This window comes from Pseudopodoces humilis, chromosome 16 (genome assembly GCF_049639895.1).
Source record: "Pseudopodoces humilis isolate 2021_Gansu_Grassland_sample_001 chromosome 16, ASM4963989v1, whole genome shotgun sequence".
In the NCBI taxonomy this organism is placed as follows: domain Eukaryota; kingdom Metazoa; phylum Chordata; class Aves; order Passeriformes; family Paridae; genus Pseudopodoces; species Pseudopodoces humilis.
The window spans coordinates 26,502-45,398 of NC_142215.1; the positions used below are offsets into that span (position 1 = coordinate 26,502).

Sequence of the window (18,897 nt, forward strand, 5' to 3'; positions counted from 1 at the left end):
AACAGTTGGCTTCAGCTTGTGTTTATTTTCCCCGCATTGTTACTTTATAATATGATCCTTCCATTTCTGGAATTACTCCCAGGTTTCTGCGAGAAGCCCTTTATTTATCTTATGCCTAAATAAGGTAATTTCATACCCACTCAGAAGTTACCAGCACAGTCTGGCACAAATTTAAGCACAGGATAAAAAGATGTCATTGTTTCATTCTGACTCAGAGAGAGGAAATGCTTCAGCACAAAATGGATCCTGAGAAACATTAACCCTGTCAAGACCCTTGGGAAAGCTGCTTAGCAATTTTCATCAGAATTGCATACAGTGTTCAGCTACTGTCATCACACCGGTTAACCTTTAGTCAAAACCAAAACATTCAACAAAATCTAGACCTTAGCCACTCTACAAAATTGCACATTGCTACTTAGAGCAATGAGCTCCACAGCAGAAAAAAGAAAACCAAACACTCTGAAGCCCCTGAACGCAGACATCTGCTACTTCTCTGTAAATAGATGAGGGGGAAAAAAAAAAAAAATCAGTGTCCTATCCCTACTTCCCAAAAACCACTTGCGTACACACACGTGCACTCTTCATCCTTTCTTATACCTGTAAGATGAAACTTGCTCTTCCTCTCTTCATCTTCACCTTTCAGTTAGTGAAAGCTGCAACTATGTACAAATAGGTAGAAGTCCTTGGCTAAGGACAACTTCTGCCGCAAAAGTCATAAGCTATGAAAATGTCATCAGGTGAGAAATACCATATATTTTGCTGGTAGCATGTATGTTGCTTCACATCTTTTTTCTAATTTATCACTTTAAAGATTTTCTGCTTTCAGAAACTTTCTTTTTTGCCACATATAACTACACCTAAGACTACATTTAATAAAGAACATTAGAAGAAAATACTTAAACTTGCAGAAAACTTGCAATCGAAAGTTCAGTACTCCTGGAATGAACATGGTCTCCTCACAAAAACAGGTGATGAATATTATTTTTCCACAAAAAAAGATACATATCTCACTTGGGACCCAAGTTGCAGCAAGCCACAACGTACACTTGATATCCTTATACCCATCTCCACAGTTCATGGATTCATACTGTTTGTTGAAATCTCTTTCTCTAGTACCAAAGGATCCAAACTGATTAGTTAAGATCTGCTGAAGGTATGCAGAATGTCCACCTCTCTCACCATTGCCAATTTTGATTCCAGTCTTTCAAGACCAATAAGAATCCAGTAACACTAATGCACAGGTCTTTCAAGAGGTGCATTTAACTGCACTTACCTGTGCTTTCTCTCTCTTGGCTCGAAGTAGTGTATCCTGATAATGCTGTGCTACCTTCGGAGCTACACCCTCCAATTTTGCTGCAGGAGTCTGTAAGGCTTGGAGAGTCTTCTTGGTGACCCCTTCATCCAAAGCTTCATTAATAAGACCAATCGCCAAAATCCCTAGGGAGGAACGCAAAGGGGGAGGAAAACAAACTTCCATTCTTGGTCAACAATAATCATAAGCTTCACTTCAGAAGTGAAGTGCGGTTAGTCCTTCCTAAATCAAGTAACAGCTCAGAACCACTACATTTTTAACAGAAAACATTATTTACTAGTAAAGAAACCAAGGCTACTTCTCCCACTCAAAGCAGTCATGATTCTTGAGCATTGCAATTAAAAAAATAAAGTATAAAAGAAAAAAACCAAAACCTCAGGGAGATCACATGCAGGGACAAAACTGAATCCTCAGACACCCAGCTCAGAGCTTTTAGAAGAGAATTATCAAAGCCTGAGTAACCAGAGTTCACAATATTCCAAGGTTTTGGCTTCTCCAGAAAGAAATCCTCACATGAAACTAAAGATTGCATGGAATACCATTTAAAAATACAGTAACTTTGTATTTTAGAAAACTCTTTTATTAAGGACATACATAGTATCAGCTGTATTATCAGAAAAGTGGATGCTATCCAAGTACAGTAAAATTTGCCATTCAGCAATATTAAGACCCTACCGTCAGCTAAATGCAAACAGAGTCTACATCTATAGCAACTGTGTCCTGAAAACCATTAAATAATTCAGGTAGAGATGAATCCCAGAGTTCATCCAATTCAATTCCTGCTTAAAGAAGTATACAACCGTGGTTTGTTCACTGCAGAACAAACAAGTCTTTTAGAGAAAAGAAAGGAGCTCAGTGTGGGAATCTCCTGCTTTGGTTATTGTATTCAAAGACTGTGACTCTTCAACACAAGGCTCACAAAACAGAAGTTCATACAAAGAATAGAACACCTTGGGTTAGAGATTATATTTGGATTGAGTAGAGATCGGGGAAAAATATATGTTGAGGACGTTTCAAGAACTGCATCACTAAAATGATGGCATGGTTTCTATCAAAAAACAGTTACGATAACTTATGAGAAATATATACATATACACACACACACACACATATATATAGTGCCACAAAGCTTGAGGACCTTCTCTGACTAATTTAACTTATTCATAGAGTGACAATAAAACTTCGCATAAGGGCATATACAAAGCAGACCAAAGAATTAGGAAATTCCCCAGAAGAACAATTTACCTCATTACAGGATTTTCTGCACCTTTTCTTACAGGATAAGGAGCATTAAAAGAACCAAGGACATTGGGATTACACAGACTTTTAGAATTCCCCTGTGACCACCTACTATTAAACTAACACGTTGTGTGCACCCCCAGTGTGGTGCCCTGTTTGTGTGGTTTCAACAAATCTGCTTATGTGACCCAAATAGGAAACACAGTGTCTATCTGGAGATGCAGGAAACAACTTAACCAAGACAGCAAGCTTTTAATTTAAAAGTTAACCCTCCCTAGAGTATAAGCTTTGCCCAGTGAAAGACAACACACGAAGTTCACAAGAAGAATGTCAGAAGACATTAGCTTGCCTCAGTGTACAACATAAACTTTAGGATCACCTCCAGACTTGTGGCAAATCTCTCCCGCCTTACAATGCAAGGCTCTGAGCCTTGCTGAGATATTAAATATTACAAAATTATCAAAGATGGCTTGAAAGTTAGCGTCAAACCCAGGAGGTTTTCAGTATAGGTCACAAACAAAAATTAAAAATTCTTACTGAAAATGAGAAAAAAAAAATTAAACTATCTGAAACAGAACATCACAAGGGTCTATTGAAGAATAAGTTTATTTAATTTTACTATTTTCAAGGACTCCTCTATCTTCACTCTGGATTTAAAGTCAACGAATGCTGTCTTAGCACAAGAACAATTACTCAAATTTTCTGTTCTCATGAAGTTTTCATAAATACACTCAGGCTCAGCTTTTTATCACTGTTAAAGGACTCGTATTAACATAAATACTACTGAGAAATAGAAAGTAAAAAACATGCAGAGCTAGAAATATAGAAAATACATTATTAACACTCATTCACCATTTTCAGTTTCCATCAGGGATTTTTTTCCTTTGTAAGTACATAATTTTCAGCACTCACACTTGCTGCATAGAGTGGTTTGGGTTGGAAGGGACATTAAAGATCACCTTATCTCCAAGCCTCCCTGCCACAGGTAAGGCACACCTTCCTCTAGACCAAGAAGAGTGTAGACCAGGCTGCTCTAAGCCCCATTGAACCTGGCACTGTATATGTATATCCTATACATCTTCCTGTTCTCTTCAATATAGGGCTACTGACCAAACGCCCATAAGTGAGTGCAATGTATTACTGGTGATTCCTCAATCACACCTTTTATATAACTGCAAAGAAACAGGTTTCCATGCTCCAGGTCAGTAAGCCCTCTAGGGAAACACTGAGCAGTGTGATTGCAGGGCATGACACACACAGTACAGTTGAAGGATTAACTCCAGAAACATAGTCATGGTGAGAGCTCAAATATCACTGTCCCTGCACCCAGAGAACTGGAGTCTTACCAGTGATCTGGCGTTAGACACTTGTAACTTCAGAGGATTTTTGCACATCTTCCAATTAGGGAGCTAAGCTGGGAACTAAATTGGGGAATGGAATACTGAGAAGGTAAAAAGACCAATGCAAATGAAAAAAAAAAAGGAATAAAAGGAATAAAAGGAATAAAAGGAAAAACTGAACAGGAGAAAAAGTTGCCGTCAAAGAAAGGATAAGACTTCAAGAAAAATATCTTCTACTGAAAGCAGCAAATTAGGAAGAAGGATGGAGCACTCCAAGACAAGGCTACAACTGAGAGATTTTGATAATATTACCTTAAATTTGGGGGATTGAAGCAAAATGAGAAGATTCTAGACTAATCCTAGACACTGACACCAGACAATGCATTTTCAATCCAAAAAGGGTTAAAATTTACATTGGAAGGATTAAAAATCAGTTTGAAATACTGATGTCAATACCACAAACACAACAAACTGTCTGATCACTCCAACAAGCAGTCCTGCAATCAAGACTTTCATGTTACAGATCACCAAGTCTTGTTCACAACTAAGATCTTCCTAGACATCTAGCGTACAACACAACTACAAGTCAATCAGTAACTTTTTGTATTGACACGCACCTAATTTTAGCACTCCTTATAAGCTACAATTGGTCTAGCATGAATTGAACAGAAAAACTTACTTTCGTGTTCTTCATGCACAACTTTATTCACATGATCAACACATGATTGGATATCATTCCACGTGATAAATTCATTTCCTTCTGCACTTCTTTCAGCTTTAAGCTTCACCAAATCATCAATGTATCTGTCAGAAAACAAACCCCAAACCCAGTAAACATCACATTGCAACAAGCTGCTTAGGGAGAACACAACCCAGCACTGAGAACTGCACACGAAGTGGGAGAGGTAACATGAGGGTTGAAACTGAAAACGGGGAGAAAAGAGAAATGCTTGCATGTGTGGAGCATGTCAGCACAAATGTGAAGTACACTCAAACAGACAAAAATGCACTGAAACACTGAATGAGGGTCCAGGGCAAAGAAAACACTGGGTGAGCTGGCGTTAAGTACTAGTGACAACCTAATGGTATTATAGCATGGCTTTAATGTGAAATCCATGAGAAAGCATTGAGACACAGCACGAGAATCAGACCAGTAAGAAACAGTAATAGCAAAAACAAGATGCAAGAGACAGCACAGATTAAATCCGTACTGTAACAAATAATGTAGAAATAATGTAAAATTTAAGAGAAGGAAAAGAAAATTCATGAAGTCACAGAATGTAAGCAACATCAAGGACGGGCACGATTCCTTGAATCACTCACCTCTGCGAGTTCTCCTCCTCAATGTTTGTAAGGCCTGTGACAGGACTGCTCAGTTGTTTCCACACTGTATTCATATCCCCTGAATCCAAAGCCCTGTTAATCAGGGCCACGGAAGACAGCATCTCTACAGCGACAGATAGTTCTGGATGGGTGAGGTGGCCCTGCGCACAAAGAGGACAACAAATTAATTCCATTCGCTCTATACAAATTTGCTGCACATAAAAAACAGTGGAGTAGCTGTCAGAAGAGACATGTAACAAGTCAAAGGGACATCCTTTAAGATAACGAAGTAGAAAGATGGGTATCATAAACAAAGCTAGAGCATCAAGTAAGAAACTGAGGTACAGTCTTACAAGGCCAAGCAGATCAAGATTTAAGGATTAAACCACATCAGAACAGACTGAATACCAAAGCAGCTCTGTGAAGACTCAAGAAAGGTTTGCTCCAGAAAATACAGTTAAGAAAACAGACAAGGTAGACCCAGTGACCCATGCAAACTTCTGGAAATAACAGAGAAGGTGATTCTTACTTCAGGACTCTGTTGCTGTAAGGTGGCCAGCTCCCTTTGGTAAAGATCTGCAGCAAATGCATAAACCTCTGGTAACTGGGCCTCTGGATTCATCATTTCTGCCACAGTCTTCTCAGCATCACCCATTTGAATTGCTGAATTAATTCTGGCTACTGCTGCCAGTCCTAGAAATAATCAAAGAGCATAAAGAATAAGGAAGGCAGACAGTTGAGACTCCCATAATAACAGCACTTTTATTTTGCTCAAATGCTTAACTAGAGAAAGAATAACACCCAAATTACAGGGAAAGAGCAAAACTCAGATCCATACATCCCCAGTTAGTCTTCCAGTACTGAAGACAATTAAAACACACAATGCTCATATTTAGTAGTAGTTCACCTTTTTTGTCTGGTTATCAAGGGACTGTTTTAACATTTCAGTATTCTGATAGTAAGAAACCTCATTGCAAATTTTTGGATGGGTGAACCATACCAATTTTCTCTTCCTTTCTACATCTATCCTGCTCAAGGCAGTCACACAGGCACTCCATAGTGGGTACATGCTAGCTAACTTAAAACACTGCAAGTAGGTAAGCAAACTTGTTAGGCCTTCCATGCCTAACAAGTAAGGTACTTCGAAGGCAGCTGCCTACTTAATTCAGCATTCACTATTTTCCTCTCGTGTTCTAAATCCTCTCTCCTCAAATATCTGGTAGCCTCCTTTCTACCTAGTAGAAATGCTAGGTGAATTGCTCCTGCACAGTAAGAGAGCTCTGAGTGGTCTCAGAAGCATCTATCAAAAAACAATCAGCAAATTACCTGCATTTTATTTGCTACATGATATTCAGAAACAGTCACGGTTCTGTAGCTCAATGTGAATGATCAGCAGATAAACCTATCCTTCACATCTCTTGGAGCAATCCAGATTTTATATGCAGAGCTACGGATGCTAAACGCGAGCAGCAAGCAGGGAGCACAGTGCCTGTGGAAAAGCAGGCCACGTAACTTTCTCAGACTCGCCTGAGAAAGTGGCCTGGGAAATCATCAGGAGGAATCAAAATAATCCCCAGAGATAGAAGACAGCCTTGCAGGTGTTGTCAGTTTCTTGTTTTCTTGCAAGAGAAGGTCGAGGGGTGGTGTACACCACCAACCAATGATGGTGATATGTTAGTTCACTGACCAATAAGAGTTTTAGCTTTCTGGACTTTCACGTATCGGTCTATAAAAGATGATCTGAGGTAATAAACCTCACTCTCCTGTTCAACTCACAAGAGTGTCCGTGTCGTTTATACTGTCTCACCATTCCAAATAGTGCGACACAGAGCTGCCGCACAAAAATTCATAAAAGCATTCTATAAAAAGAGCTTATTTAAGTTTGATGCAAAAATTCTATGTTTCTTAATTCAAATTATATGCTGTTATCTCCAGCCACATTGTAAGAGCTAGATAAAAGACACTGCAAATAATCAGGGCAACCAACTCTCTTTCATGTTCTTAGCAGCTGTAAAGTACTTAAAGAACATTCATAATGCCCATTCATAATAGACCCAAATATGGTGCTGCCTCATTTTCTTGATCACATCCATGGTGACTTTGCTGCAATAATTTCTGCTGATCCTTACTTTGCTGGTACTGTTGTGCTGCCCTGTTAGCAGCATCCACTCCCAACTGCAACTCTTCCCTCTGCAGAGGCCCTGTAAGGCCAATCTAAAGAGAAAACAGAAACTGTAAGGGTGAAACAGTGCCAAGTTATTAATTTCAATTACCTCAATAAAAAATATTCCACTTGAACTTAAAACAGAAAGACTGCCATATACATAAGGAAATCAGAAACTACTCAGCAGATTCTTGGTTCAGGTGCTAAAAGACCATATGTGTACAACCTGATCTTATTTATATCAGAACTGCAGTCTCATGAGCATAGCAATTTAAAGACAAGACTGCTTCCAAAATGATAAAATATTTAAGATAAAAGGCACGATTTTGTAGGAAAGGACTCCCTGTACACAAGCTGCGTGCTGGAGTGAGATTAGCAACTGTGCAGTTTGGCATGAAACAATCCATTATGTAATGTTGCATTTTACCTCTGAGCAACTAAAGGGTTAGCAAACATCAAAATGGACAACATGCGGCTTTGACTTATACGTACACGCTTCTTGGACTATATGATACCACACAAATACAAACAGAAAACGAGACTGAGTAACTAGGGAGGCAGAAGGGCTTTAATAATTTGGGTAGCATCACAGAATCACTGAAGCCGAGAAAAGATCCTTAGGATCATTGCGTTCAACCACACATCTAATATTGCCAAGTCCACCACTAAACCACGTCCCTAAGCACCATGCCCACAAGTGGCATATGATGGTATTCTTACAAGTGAAAGTAGTTCATACTTATCTGATAGGTGTTTATAAAACCCATATATCCACATTATTTGGGCACTGACAATAGTAAAATGAGGGAGGACACACCTTAATTTTAATAGTCCTATACACATACAAGTTGGTAGTTTAAGGTTTCGTCAATTATACGTACACCTACATACAAACATTATACTGGCCTTTCACATGCAGAGATAAAACCTAAGTAATAGACAGGCTTACTGAACACTTCCATCTCTTAACATCTCTCTAACTTTTTCTAGCCAACATGAAACTGTAATGCAGGTATACACCAAGTGATTAGTACACAGTTGTATGGTGAAAGGCAGGAGCAAGGGAAAAATCTCACAAATCAGGGTAGTCTACACTTTTCCATACCTCCTGTTTCTGTTGCCTATCACTCATAAACTGCTTGAAGTACCAGTCACAATTTTCTCGTAGCAATCCTCGGAGTCCCAGGGCCGGTGTTGCCAAAGCTTCATACAGTGCTAATGCATCTCCTTGCTCCAAAGCCAGGTCAATCTTTGATATGGCTGCATGCGCTATTAACAGTAAAACAGTTTTGAGAAAGTTCCATGGTTTACATAACCTACCACTCAGCAAGAAATACTCTCAGACCTGACAGATATCAAGTTAGGTATGTAATCCAAAAGGAACACTTCCAGAGTCAATTATGAAGTCAATTATGAATTATTAGTCTGAAAAACAGGCTAATGCCTGGAAATGGCATGCAGTATACAAGATGAAGAACTGAAGGCCCCAGCAACATGGACAATCCATTGGGTAACAGAAGTCATAGTGAATTAAGCTTACAACTATGTATTAATACTGACTACAAAAACAAAACAAGACCAAAACCAACTAACAACAACAAAACCACACGACTGAACAAAACCAAAACACCCCACCACTAAAACAACCCACAAAAACAGAGGAGCTGCCTTTAATTTTTTTCAGCATTACAGAAAAAGAGGAGCACAGGTATCATTTTGAAGTACCCTCTTAATTAAGACTATTACTATAACATGATACTTACTGTTCACTTTATTGATGTTTCCCTGAATCTCAGCTTGAGTCAGAAGTTCTTCATACACATCTCTCTCTCTATCTGAACTTTCTGAGGCAATCTGAAGATGAAATGAAAACTAATCAGGGTTTCTGTGGCTTCCTTCTCCTTTACAGACCTTTTAATTGAAAAGGTCACAAAGAGTAACTGTTTACCCATATTGAGCTGTGATAGGCCATACATATACTACCTCTACACATGCAAAAAGAAGCCCTAGACATAAATACATTTAGAGCAACTATAGTCAAACTCTTGATACAGATAGCTTAGAAACATCTTATTTCAATGTAATGGCTCAACTGAACACACAGTAGAGCTCCAGAACACAGAAAGTTCAGAGTACACAGAGCTAGGCATGTGTTATACAGTGTTCTAAAGCAACATGGACCTCTTCCAGCATCAAGTCAGTTTTGCTCATCATTTCATTGTTAGGAAAATACATCTATGAAAACAGAGGGATGCATTCCTGACACAAAAAATGCTGACAGGAATTCTGTATCTTTGTGGCCCATATTTCAGACAGCTAAACAGACTAATGCAGCTAACTATTGCCTGTTTTCTGCAAGAAGACAGGGGAACATAATAGAAGGCCACAAGGTGTAAATCTGCCTAAGACTACACATACAGGACCTTAACACACATTTGGCAAACTCCCCACAGTTTGCCCCACACTGCACTACAAAATAGTAATGCATGCAAATGGTTTGAAAGAAGAACTGAGCTACCCTATTTTTAGCGTTCTCCATCTTGTCTTGCTTTGCTCTGTAGAGTGTGGCTTGGTAAGTGGATTCAAGTTGATCATCCAAATTTATTAGCAAGGCATTAGGGTTCTTCATTGCTGTAAGAGTGTCAGCTGGAACCTGACGGTCAATTGCTTCATTAATGGCAATGACAGCAGCGTGCACTGAAAAACAAGCCACAGTCTGACAGTTAGTCCCAAACAAAACAGCACTGTTAAAAATCAAGAAATCAATAATCCCTTATTTGAAAAGAGCAGAGAAGTTATCTGAAAATTAACTGGAAAGCAAAAGAGTTATCCAAGTATCTCTCATTTCATCATGGCTTTGTGTTGCTGAAAAAAATAGCAGCCTACTTTGTAGTTCAAATATTTTAAGCAGTTGAATCATCATGCTCCAAAAAAAAGAAAAATACAAAGGGGAAGAATAAAAACATCTTCCCAGTCTTCCAAAAGGCCTATCAGAAAGACTGTACTAGGCTTAAAACATGCAGCATTAAAATCAACACTTAACTGATCTGCTGATTTGAATAAGCAAACAAAATGCCATTTTTCCTTACATGCAGCTTCATCCACAGAAAGTTCATTTGCAAGAATTCCTCCAATCTTGCTGAAGGCAGGCATCTGAATACCATACTTCTCCAGTTCAAGTCTCATATTACTGATTTCCTCCTCTGAAATGCACATTAAAATAGTGTTACGTGTGTTTAAATGCATTAGCACTGCTATACTAACTGCTGCTGAAAAAAATAAAGGACAGCTACAACAGATGACAATTATTATTTAAATAATACTTTGAATATAACTCAGTAAGTGAAACAAAAGACATGAAAATGCTAAGACATTTTGCACACTTTTCTAAAATATACATTTCTCCCAGAAACTCGTGTGGGAGTATTCTGTTGTTTTTCTTACTAGGAAACAATGCCAGAACTCTCATGAGGAGCTGGAAACAGACTCCATTCTGAGGTACCTCAACTATTGTTGCCAACAGGTCAGGAAAATGCACACAAGTAGTTTAACATTTTCTTTCTCCCCACAAACAGACTACACCGAGAGGAGTGAATGGAATGCATCAACACATGTGGTTGCTAAATACCATACAACTCTAAAAGAGTGTTAGTAGATAAGCATTTTGTAAGTATAATCAACAACCAATTTGCAGGGAAATAAAGTTTATACACCTTTTAAACCAGATGTATGCCCTCAGGCAAGAGCCTCACTAATGCAAAATGGAATTTGACACTTGTGCAAAATTAAGGAAGTGAACACACAACTTTGTGCTGGCATCTCCTGCAGCAGATCAGTCAAACACCTCTTCAGCTGATGGCACCTCTAAACTGCCACAAGAGGTCAGAACCATGTACTAAGTTCCAAATTGAAAACTCTCCCAAGGAGATGGATACAAGGCTTAAGCATCTTACAACAGTGACAAAAGAGTTAAGACATTGTTATTTGTGAAAGTAAATGATTAGTGAACTGATGACTGTCTAACTGCCTGGTTCAGAAGCTGGCAGATGAAGCCTCTTTTTCTTAAATTACTAAAACTCCTCACAGCCATTATTTATAATTTTATTTGCATTTAGTATATTGACCATAACAATCCTTTAATTGATGTAAACAAGTGCTCCACAACTGATCTAGAAGGGTATGAGATAAAGGCAGCATACATGAGTGTTGTGTTTTTTTTACCTGTGAAGTCTACCTTGCCATATAAATCCTGAATCTGGGGGGCAAGACCCAATTTAAAAAGGTACAGGCTAGAAAATAAAAGAAGCAAAGAATTAGAACTAGTCATTTTCCCTTGTGGTTCTGACAATGACACAATTTTAGGAGATACAGTTTCAAGGACAGGTAAGCCAATATAACACCCGATAATCACCAAGAGAGTGAGCTGACTACTCTCTTTCTCCCTCAGCTGAACGTAACTGGCACACCACTATGAAGTCTTCACAGAATTACAGAATGGTTGAGGCTAGAAGGGCACTCCCACATTTGTCTCGTCAAGCTCCCTTTTCAAACTAGGTCACACAGGATCAAGTTCCACAGGATCACGTCCAGATGGCTTTTGAGTATCAAAACAGTGGGAACCACACATTTCAGAGTAACCCGTGCCACTCCCTGGTCACTCTCTCAGGTAAATGAAGCATTTCCTGATGCTAAGAGGGACCCTCCTGTGATTTAGATTATGCTGTTTGACTCTTGTCACATCATGGGACATCACTGAGAAGAGCCTGGCTTCACATCTCTCCATCCTCCCTTCAGACAGGTGCACATATTGCTGAGATTCCCATGGCACTATATGTTATATAGGCTGAATAATCCAAACTGTCTCAGCCTGTCCTGACAGGAGAGATCCTCTAGTCCATTAATCATCTTAGAGACCCTTCCTTCAACTCTCTCCAGCATGTTTGTGTCCCTCTAATGCTGGAGAGCCCAGAACTGGACTCAGGACTGCAGATGTAGTATCTCCAATAGTTTAGTATTCATTAGGCTGATTTGGCCTGCTAAAAATGGGGTTAACGTATTCACCTGCAGCCTGAGAAATGGAATTGCTACAAAGGAGGGATGGACCCATACAGCTGTGTACAGATGGGTCTGGGAATAGAAATGCAACTCCTAGTTTTCGACTGTCATGCTAGCTCAACACAGATCACAGAATGGCTTGGGTTGGAAGGGACCTTCAAGATGACCTAGTTTCAACTCACCCCACTACCACAGGCAGGGACACCTTCCACTACCCCAGGCTGCTCCAAGCCCCGTCCAACCTGGCCTTGAACACTTCCAGGGATGGGACAGCCAAAGCTTCTCTGGGCAATCTGTGCCAGTGCCTTACTATCTTCTTGGTTAAGGAATGTCCAGCTCTGCCTCAGACAGCAGAGAGGGTGGGAATTGGAATGAAAAGGTAGTAATCTCAACATACTTCACTGTTTTTTTCCTTCAGAATCTGATTTGGCCGCTGCCCAAGGCAAAATATTGGCTTCATGGATCTTTGCTCTGACCTGTTAAGATTGTTCTGCTAGAAAATTTGCCCTCATCCAGCCTTCAGTTCAGCTCTCTCTCTTCTGTCACCTTTCAGCTTTGCAGAAAGATTTCAGAAGCAATCAGATTACTGTCTAGTATTCCTTACCTGAGTGCATGAATACAATAGATACAGCGTGGCATGTTCTTGCGATCATAGATATCTGTTGTTTCTGGGTAGAATATCTAAAGATAAAACAAAGTTAGCAGTCTGAATTATATTCACTCTATACAACCAAATCATGTCAGCTCAATTCTTCTGCATTACACTAGAGAAACAGGTCATGGAACAAAACTTTTCAAGCTTCTCTGCCCTGGACCAATGTTTCTCCTACCTGAAGTGTCAATATTTCCTTTTGTTTCTAATAAGCAAATCAGAGCTCCCCTTTTCCTGCCAAGTTCTACATATGTGAATGGGTAGAACCTTTCTTTTGTGCGCACACCAAGATACCGGGTCATGAGGTATTACAGAGGACTTTGGTGAAAGCCAAAGGATGAAGAAAACCCAGGAGAAGAGAGAAAAGAGAATTTTGTTTGGATTGAATGCCGTTGAGAAACAAGAGGAGAGACAGTTTCAAAGGGAAACGCAGACCAGCACTGAGGTGCTCTGCATACTGTATTTTCAGTTAGCTGGACCCAAAAATTTTCAGTCAGTCTCCAACACAAAGCTCTTCAAGGTTTAACAGAAGGGTTTAATCTTCTTATTATTGAAGATTCAACTATTTTAGAAGTCTTGATTTATTATAACATAATAAAGTATGTTATTTTCCAGTTATTTGAAGGTTCCTTGCTGTTGCCTGTGAGCACAAAACAGTGTTGCTCTTTCTGTAAAGGCAAGAGCAACTGAATGACCCTCAATTCCACAGCATCAGTTTCCTGGCTGTTCTGCATGGGAAAATACCTAAAGCATCAGTATCTTGTGTAAATGTACTGAATCCCAGCCCGTTTCTTTAACATATTATCACACATTTACTTCCACCCAAACCCTACTTGCATTTGAAAATATTACCTCATACCTGGCACTTAACGTCCCTCTGTCTAAATCACTCATTTCTTTTCACCTAACCACCCCAACAGCATATTTCAGTATTTCCTAATCCCAAATGTGTTTCTGTAAGATCATCACAGATCCCAGGAAAGCTCAACTAGTAAATCACAACAAGGTATTTAAAGCTCTTTGCCAAAACTGAAGTGTTCAATTGGCAAGCACACATGCAAAGAAAACATACATCGGATTAAACTACACAATGCCAGTTTTGGTGAGACTATGCATAACATGGCTACAAGAAAACTTGACTATCAGCCCAGTGCTACCACAGTTCCACATATTTTCAGGCAACTGTGTTTATTAGCTCCGAGAAGCTTATCTGGCCATTTCTCTAGTCAAGTTGGTAATTTATATTTGATTGAGCTACAATGGGAAGATTTCAACTCAACGTGAAAATTTCATAGGAAAATCTGAAGAAACAGAGAACGTAGTATTTTGTGTTGTGCTGCTACATTTAGCATTGATTTCTAAAAAAATTCCACAATCAAACTGTAGCCTGGATACTGTTCAAAAGAACGCATGGCAAGAACGATGTAATGCAGATATTATGCAAGATAAGTAATATCAGAGATGTGGTACACAAGGATAAATTATTTTGCTCCTAGTCATTCTCACACATGTAGGAGAATGAAATCTTTCAGCAAGTTTTAGGGGAGAGTTTCTACAGGGACACAAATCTAGAAATCAAAGAATAACTAGAGTAAGTGTGCTGATTTTTTAATAACAGCAAATGCTTCCACAGAATGCAAAGCTTTTCTGAGATTATTTATTTATTTGGATGTACAAGACAGAAGTTACCTTGGGGAGACCAATCTCAGACATAGCATTCAGCCACTGGATTACATTATCCGTGTGTCGGAAGTGGAGACCAGTTGCCTGAAATAAAAACCAGCAGGAGCAAGAGGGAGGGCAGTAAGAAATAAAATATCACACCTGCCAAGAACAGCAGTAAGGTTCACTAACACAGATAGTGAAAACAGCACTTTTGCAGGAAAGTCTGAAGTCTTTCATATATGCTTATATTGACTGCTTATGACAAAATACTTAATCTAAGTGCAAGCTTAGATATAAAACTAAGAGTCCACCCACCCCCTCATTTAACCACTGTTCTAGAGTGAAGGCAGAGTTTCTCAGGTAAGAATAATACAAATTAACTTTCTGCTTATTTTCTCACAGTACCTCCACGTGTGCATATTCCCATTTTAGATGTCCATGGTCAACAGCACTCACCTTATACCTAGTCTGTTCCCTGTCATAGATTTTCTTCACAGAAACCACTTTAGGGGAGAAAAAGTTTCCAAGTTTTGCCAGGTAGACTCCATTTCTCAATCCTTCTTCCAGCTCTGTTGTGGCAGGCAGCTCCTCATTCAAACAGGCCTCCATCCATCTGGAAGTGCAAGAACAACAAAGCTGGTCACATGAGTATATTTCCAATTTGTGAACACAACCCCATGGCAAACAAGTCTCCTGTGGCTGCTGCTGTCATACTCAAGCATACTATTCACTCAGCACTAGGGGTTGAAAATGGATATAACACTAACACAGGATCTGCATCATTAAAATGCTAGTCAGTAACACGTTGGACAAAATATTAAGTAGTACAGAATTCATCAGCCAGACTTCCAAAAGTGATTAAGACATCATCTCCACGTTTCTCCTTCAGCCCACAACTTAGTCTGTCTACACAGAGGGGCCATCCCATCCTTTTAACTAACTTAAATCTTCTACAGGTTTATCTCAAGCATTTCTTTACTTTTATTAAGTATTTGCTAGTTATTGCGTGACTTACCCTACAATGTTCACAGAATCATAGAATGGTTTGAGTCAGAAAGGTCCTCAAAGCCTATCTCATTTCAACCCTCTGCCATGAGCAGGGACACCTTCCACTAGACCAAGTTGCTCAGAACTCCATCCAAGACTGGTCCTGAACACTTACAGGGATAGGGCAAGCCACAGTTTCTCTGGGCAACCTGCTCCAGGTGCCTCAACACCCACATGGTAAAGAATTTTTCCCTAATATCTAATCTAAAACTACCCTCTTTCAGTATGAGGATGATGTTCTCAGTCTAATCTTCCTATATATCTTTTCCCACCCTACTATACATTTCAAGAACAGGGGAAAAAGCATGGAGCAGGCATTCTTCTCCTCATAACTCACTTTCCTTTATACTGTTGCCTTCCATCTCATTTAATGGTATCATGGATCTCATGACAAAAATAAAAACTACAGCAAAACATTTTGAAAAATCACTGTTCTCAAAACAGAAGTGCACCTTGATATTTCTTCTTTACAAGCTATTGGAGGCTGCAAATTGCAAGCTCAGCTACAGTTTCTCCTGAAGATGACATGCTACCTGACTGCTCTGGTCTCTAAAAAAGGGACCTACATAACCACAGGCCTCTTTTCTAAAGCATCTTACTTAGATCATGCCTCACTTGGAGCTGAACTCTAAAAGCTCTTACAGGACAGATGAGCCTTGGATCAATTAACATCACAGAAAGGTGGCTTTCAAGACAACAGGGGTCCAAAATAGCAATAGTCCATACAATAAAAGAGAGCTGATAGTATAACGTAAACAAGGTTAATAATTCGGCTCACAAGGATGATAAGCCCACATTACTGGCACTGATCTGAAACACAAGCAAGCAGATGATCCTGCTTCAACCCAGTGTACTTTAAATCCCAAATGAGATACCACTGCACTGTGGACTGCAGCCTGAGCCCAGGAGAAGGGGGGGCGTGGGGATTGCAACCCAAAGCAGGACCTGGAAAAGCACCAAGTAGTAGTGTCTACCAGGAAGAAAAGGTTTCTGGGAACACCTGGCCAACACCTGTCCATAAGCTACAAAAGAAACTCAGTTCCTCTTAAAACTACTGTTTTCTCAGGCTTCGCTACTTTCCTCTCAAAACTCAGTTGCTCTTGAATATTGAGTTCTAGAAAGATGCACATACTAACCGAATATGTGACAAACATGACATAAGTTTAAAAATTCTGGACCATTACCAAAAAGATACTGTCACTTGTATGCCACAGACCATTACAACCAAAGATTCCTGAGAGGACACAAAGCTACTCAGATGCTGGAAGAGTCCAAATCATAGCAACAGTTTTCACAGTACCTTCCCAACTACTTTACTTGGAAAACAAAAAAAAACCCCAATTCAAAACACCCACTTCCTTCAGACTAGAAGACCTAAAATGGAAGCAGAGGGACATGTGACTAAGCCATTGAATTAGTACCTTATGGAAGGACACAGAGGCAGCTAGTCACTCCATAATGAAAGATAAATGGCCCATAATTAGAACATAAGCCATCTCAATGTACTCATACCTGTTTCAACAGGTTCTTAAGTGGGTGTTAATATAACTGCAAAACTAGAGCAATTTGCATACAGTAATGCTCCTGCTTGGTGTGGCATTGCTTAATCATTTGCTAAGCCAGAGGACAAAGCTATGTTTTCAGAAAACATCATCCAGCACATTTATATTTAAAAGCTCACATACTTGGATTAAAATTAACACATGTCATTCTTAAAAGGCAGAAATGCTTGTGGAATTTACAGACAAACAAGACAAATACATTTCCCAATGAGCAGGGAACCTGGCTGATGGGCAACAACCTCTACTCCTTTTCAACATTAGGCATTAGAACAATATGCCATCAATAAGCTTTTCACAGAAACTTTTCAATTCTTTTCTGCTACTTTGGTTGTTTCCACTATGCTCCCTCCCTCTCATCAGTACAGAAAACAATGTTTAACCCAGAATTATTTTTTCAATCAAGTTTTATCACATGATTGCATAGATAACATTGGACTTACAATTTTACTGAAGCTAGTTCTAATTAAAGTAGTAAGTGCACATTTCCAATCAGCTAATAATGATGTTACAAAATCCCCCTCCTAGAAAAAGATTCTTGAATACCTTCATGCAGCTTCTATCATCACCTGCAATTTAGAGCCAGGATTTCCTGACAAGACATGACAGTAAAAATGTAGCATCAGGTATTGGTGGGCAGCCAGTCTCCCAAGTAAGGTTGTCTTCAAATTTTCAAAGGAAACACTGCTCCATTACCAAGGACTGGAAAAAAATAACATCAGTCATATCAACTAAGAACTTTTTTATTCTCCCACAATACAGCATTATTGAGGATAGTGACAAGTTACACAAACGTATCTTATGTTTGAAAAGTATCATAGGCATATTTCAACCAGAACTGGAGTTTAGATACAGCAAAAACCTAATACTGATCATATGAAATACCTTTCGCTCTTTCACTTGTGAAAATGTTGAGTCTGGCTAAGCCTGAGACAATGAAAATAGTGTGGAAAAGAAATAAAAAGTCACTCTTTTGCTCTCAGACTGATTATAGACAAGCCTGAGGAAGCAGAGCTAGCAAAGTGCTAGTTTCTCCAGGAACTGCTGCAAGAGTATCAAACTGAATAAACAAAAATACTAGAGCAGAAAATTTTAAAAATGGACAAAGCCTCTAAGGAAGGCTGCTCACTTCATGACAGGACTACCACATAGTATGTTCCAGCACAAAAAGAAAACTGACCATGGCATACAGAATACAGAAGGCACCAATAGTTGGAAAAAAGTGATTTTATCCACCAATGAGGAAAGCTCACTTCTTGGTCATCATTAAGTAGCAATAATTTCTAAATAAAAATAATTATTTGAAGGGACTGCAAATATAAGTAACATTTTCTAACCTTCAATTGTCCTACAGTTCCAAAACAATGGACTTCCCTTTTTTACACAGACCTAGCCAGTGACATTTTTCAATTCTGAGATCACACAGCAGCCCAACACACCATCTGAGTCTGCACCTGGTGGTCACTTCCGCTGTGCAGGGCGCAAGAGTGACATTACAACACTTCTAGCAAATAAGAACTCTAAGATGATAAAATATGTAA

The 18,897-nt window shown here is 39.3% G+C and overlaps 1 protein-coding gene across 2 annotated transcripts in view; it reads right to left on the reverse strand.

The window, feature by feature from the left end:
• IQGAP1 (IQ motif containing GTPase activating protein 1) overlaps nucleotides 1-18,897 on the reverse strand; it is a 54,177-nt gene that overhangs the window by 24,350 nt on the left and 10,930 nt on the right. Inside the window, exons 1-14 of one of the 2 annotated variants that reach the window (XM_088062905.1) lie at nucleotides 17,926-18,042; nucleotides 15,207-15,363; nucleotides 14,775-14,852; nucleotides 13,038-13,114; nucleotides 11,600-11,667; nucleotides 10,468-10,581; nucleotides 9,897-10,075; nucleotides 9,142-9,232; nucleotides 8,484-8,647; nucleotides 7,344-7,428; nucleotides 5,744-5,907; nucleotides 5,215-5,375; nucleotides 4,571-4,695; nucleotides 1,274-1,437 (exon numbers count right to left, since the gene is read on the reverse strand). In XM_088062905.1, the coding sequence (XP_087919031.1) occupies nucleotides 1,274-1,437; nucleotides 4,571-4,695; nucleotides 5,215-5,375; nucleotides 5,744-5,907; nucleotides 7,344-7,428; nucleotides 8,484-8,647; nucleotides 9,142-9,232; nucleotides 9,897-10,075; nucleotides 10,468-10,581; nucleotides 11,600-11,667; nucleotides 13,038-13,114; nucleotides 14,775-14,852; nucleotides 15,207-15,363; nucleotides 17,926-17,960 (1,662 nt within the window). In that variant the 5' untranslated portion in view covers nucleotides 17,961-18,042. Of the gene's footprint in view, nucleotides 1-1,273; nucleotides 1,438-4,570; nucleotides 4,696-5,214; nucleotides 5,376-5,743; nucleotides 5,908-7,343; nucleotides 7,429-8,483; nucleotides 8,648-9,141; nucleotides 9,233-9,896; nucleotides 10,076-10,467; nucleotides 10,582-11,599; nucleotides 11,668-13,037; nucleotides 13,115-14,774; nucleotides 14,853-15,206; nucleotides 15,364-17,925; nucleotides 18,043-18,897 lie in introns of those variants that run through there. The other variant, XM_005521698.3, reaches the window with a different exon arrangement.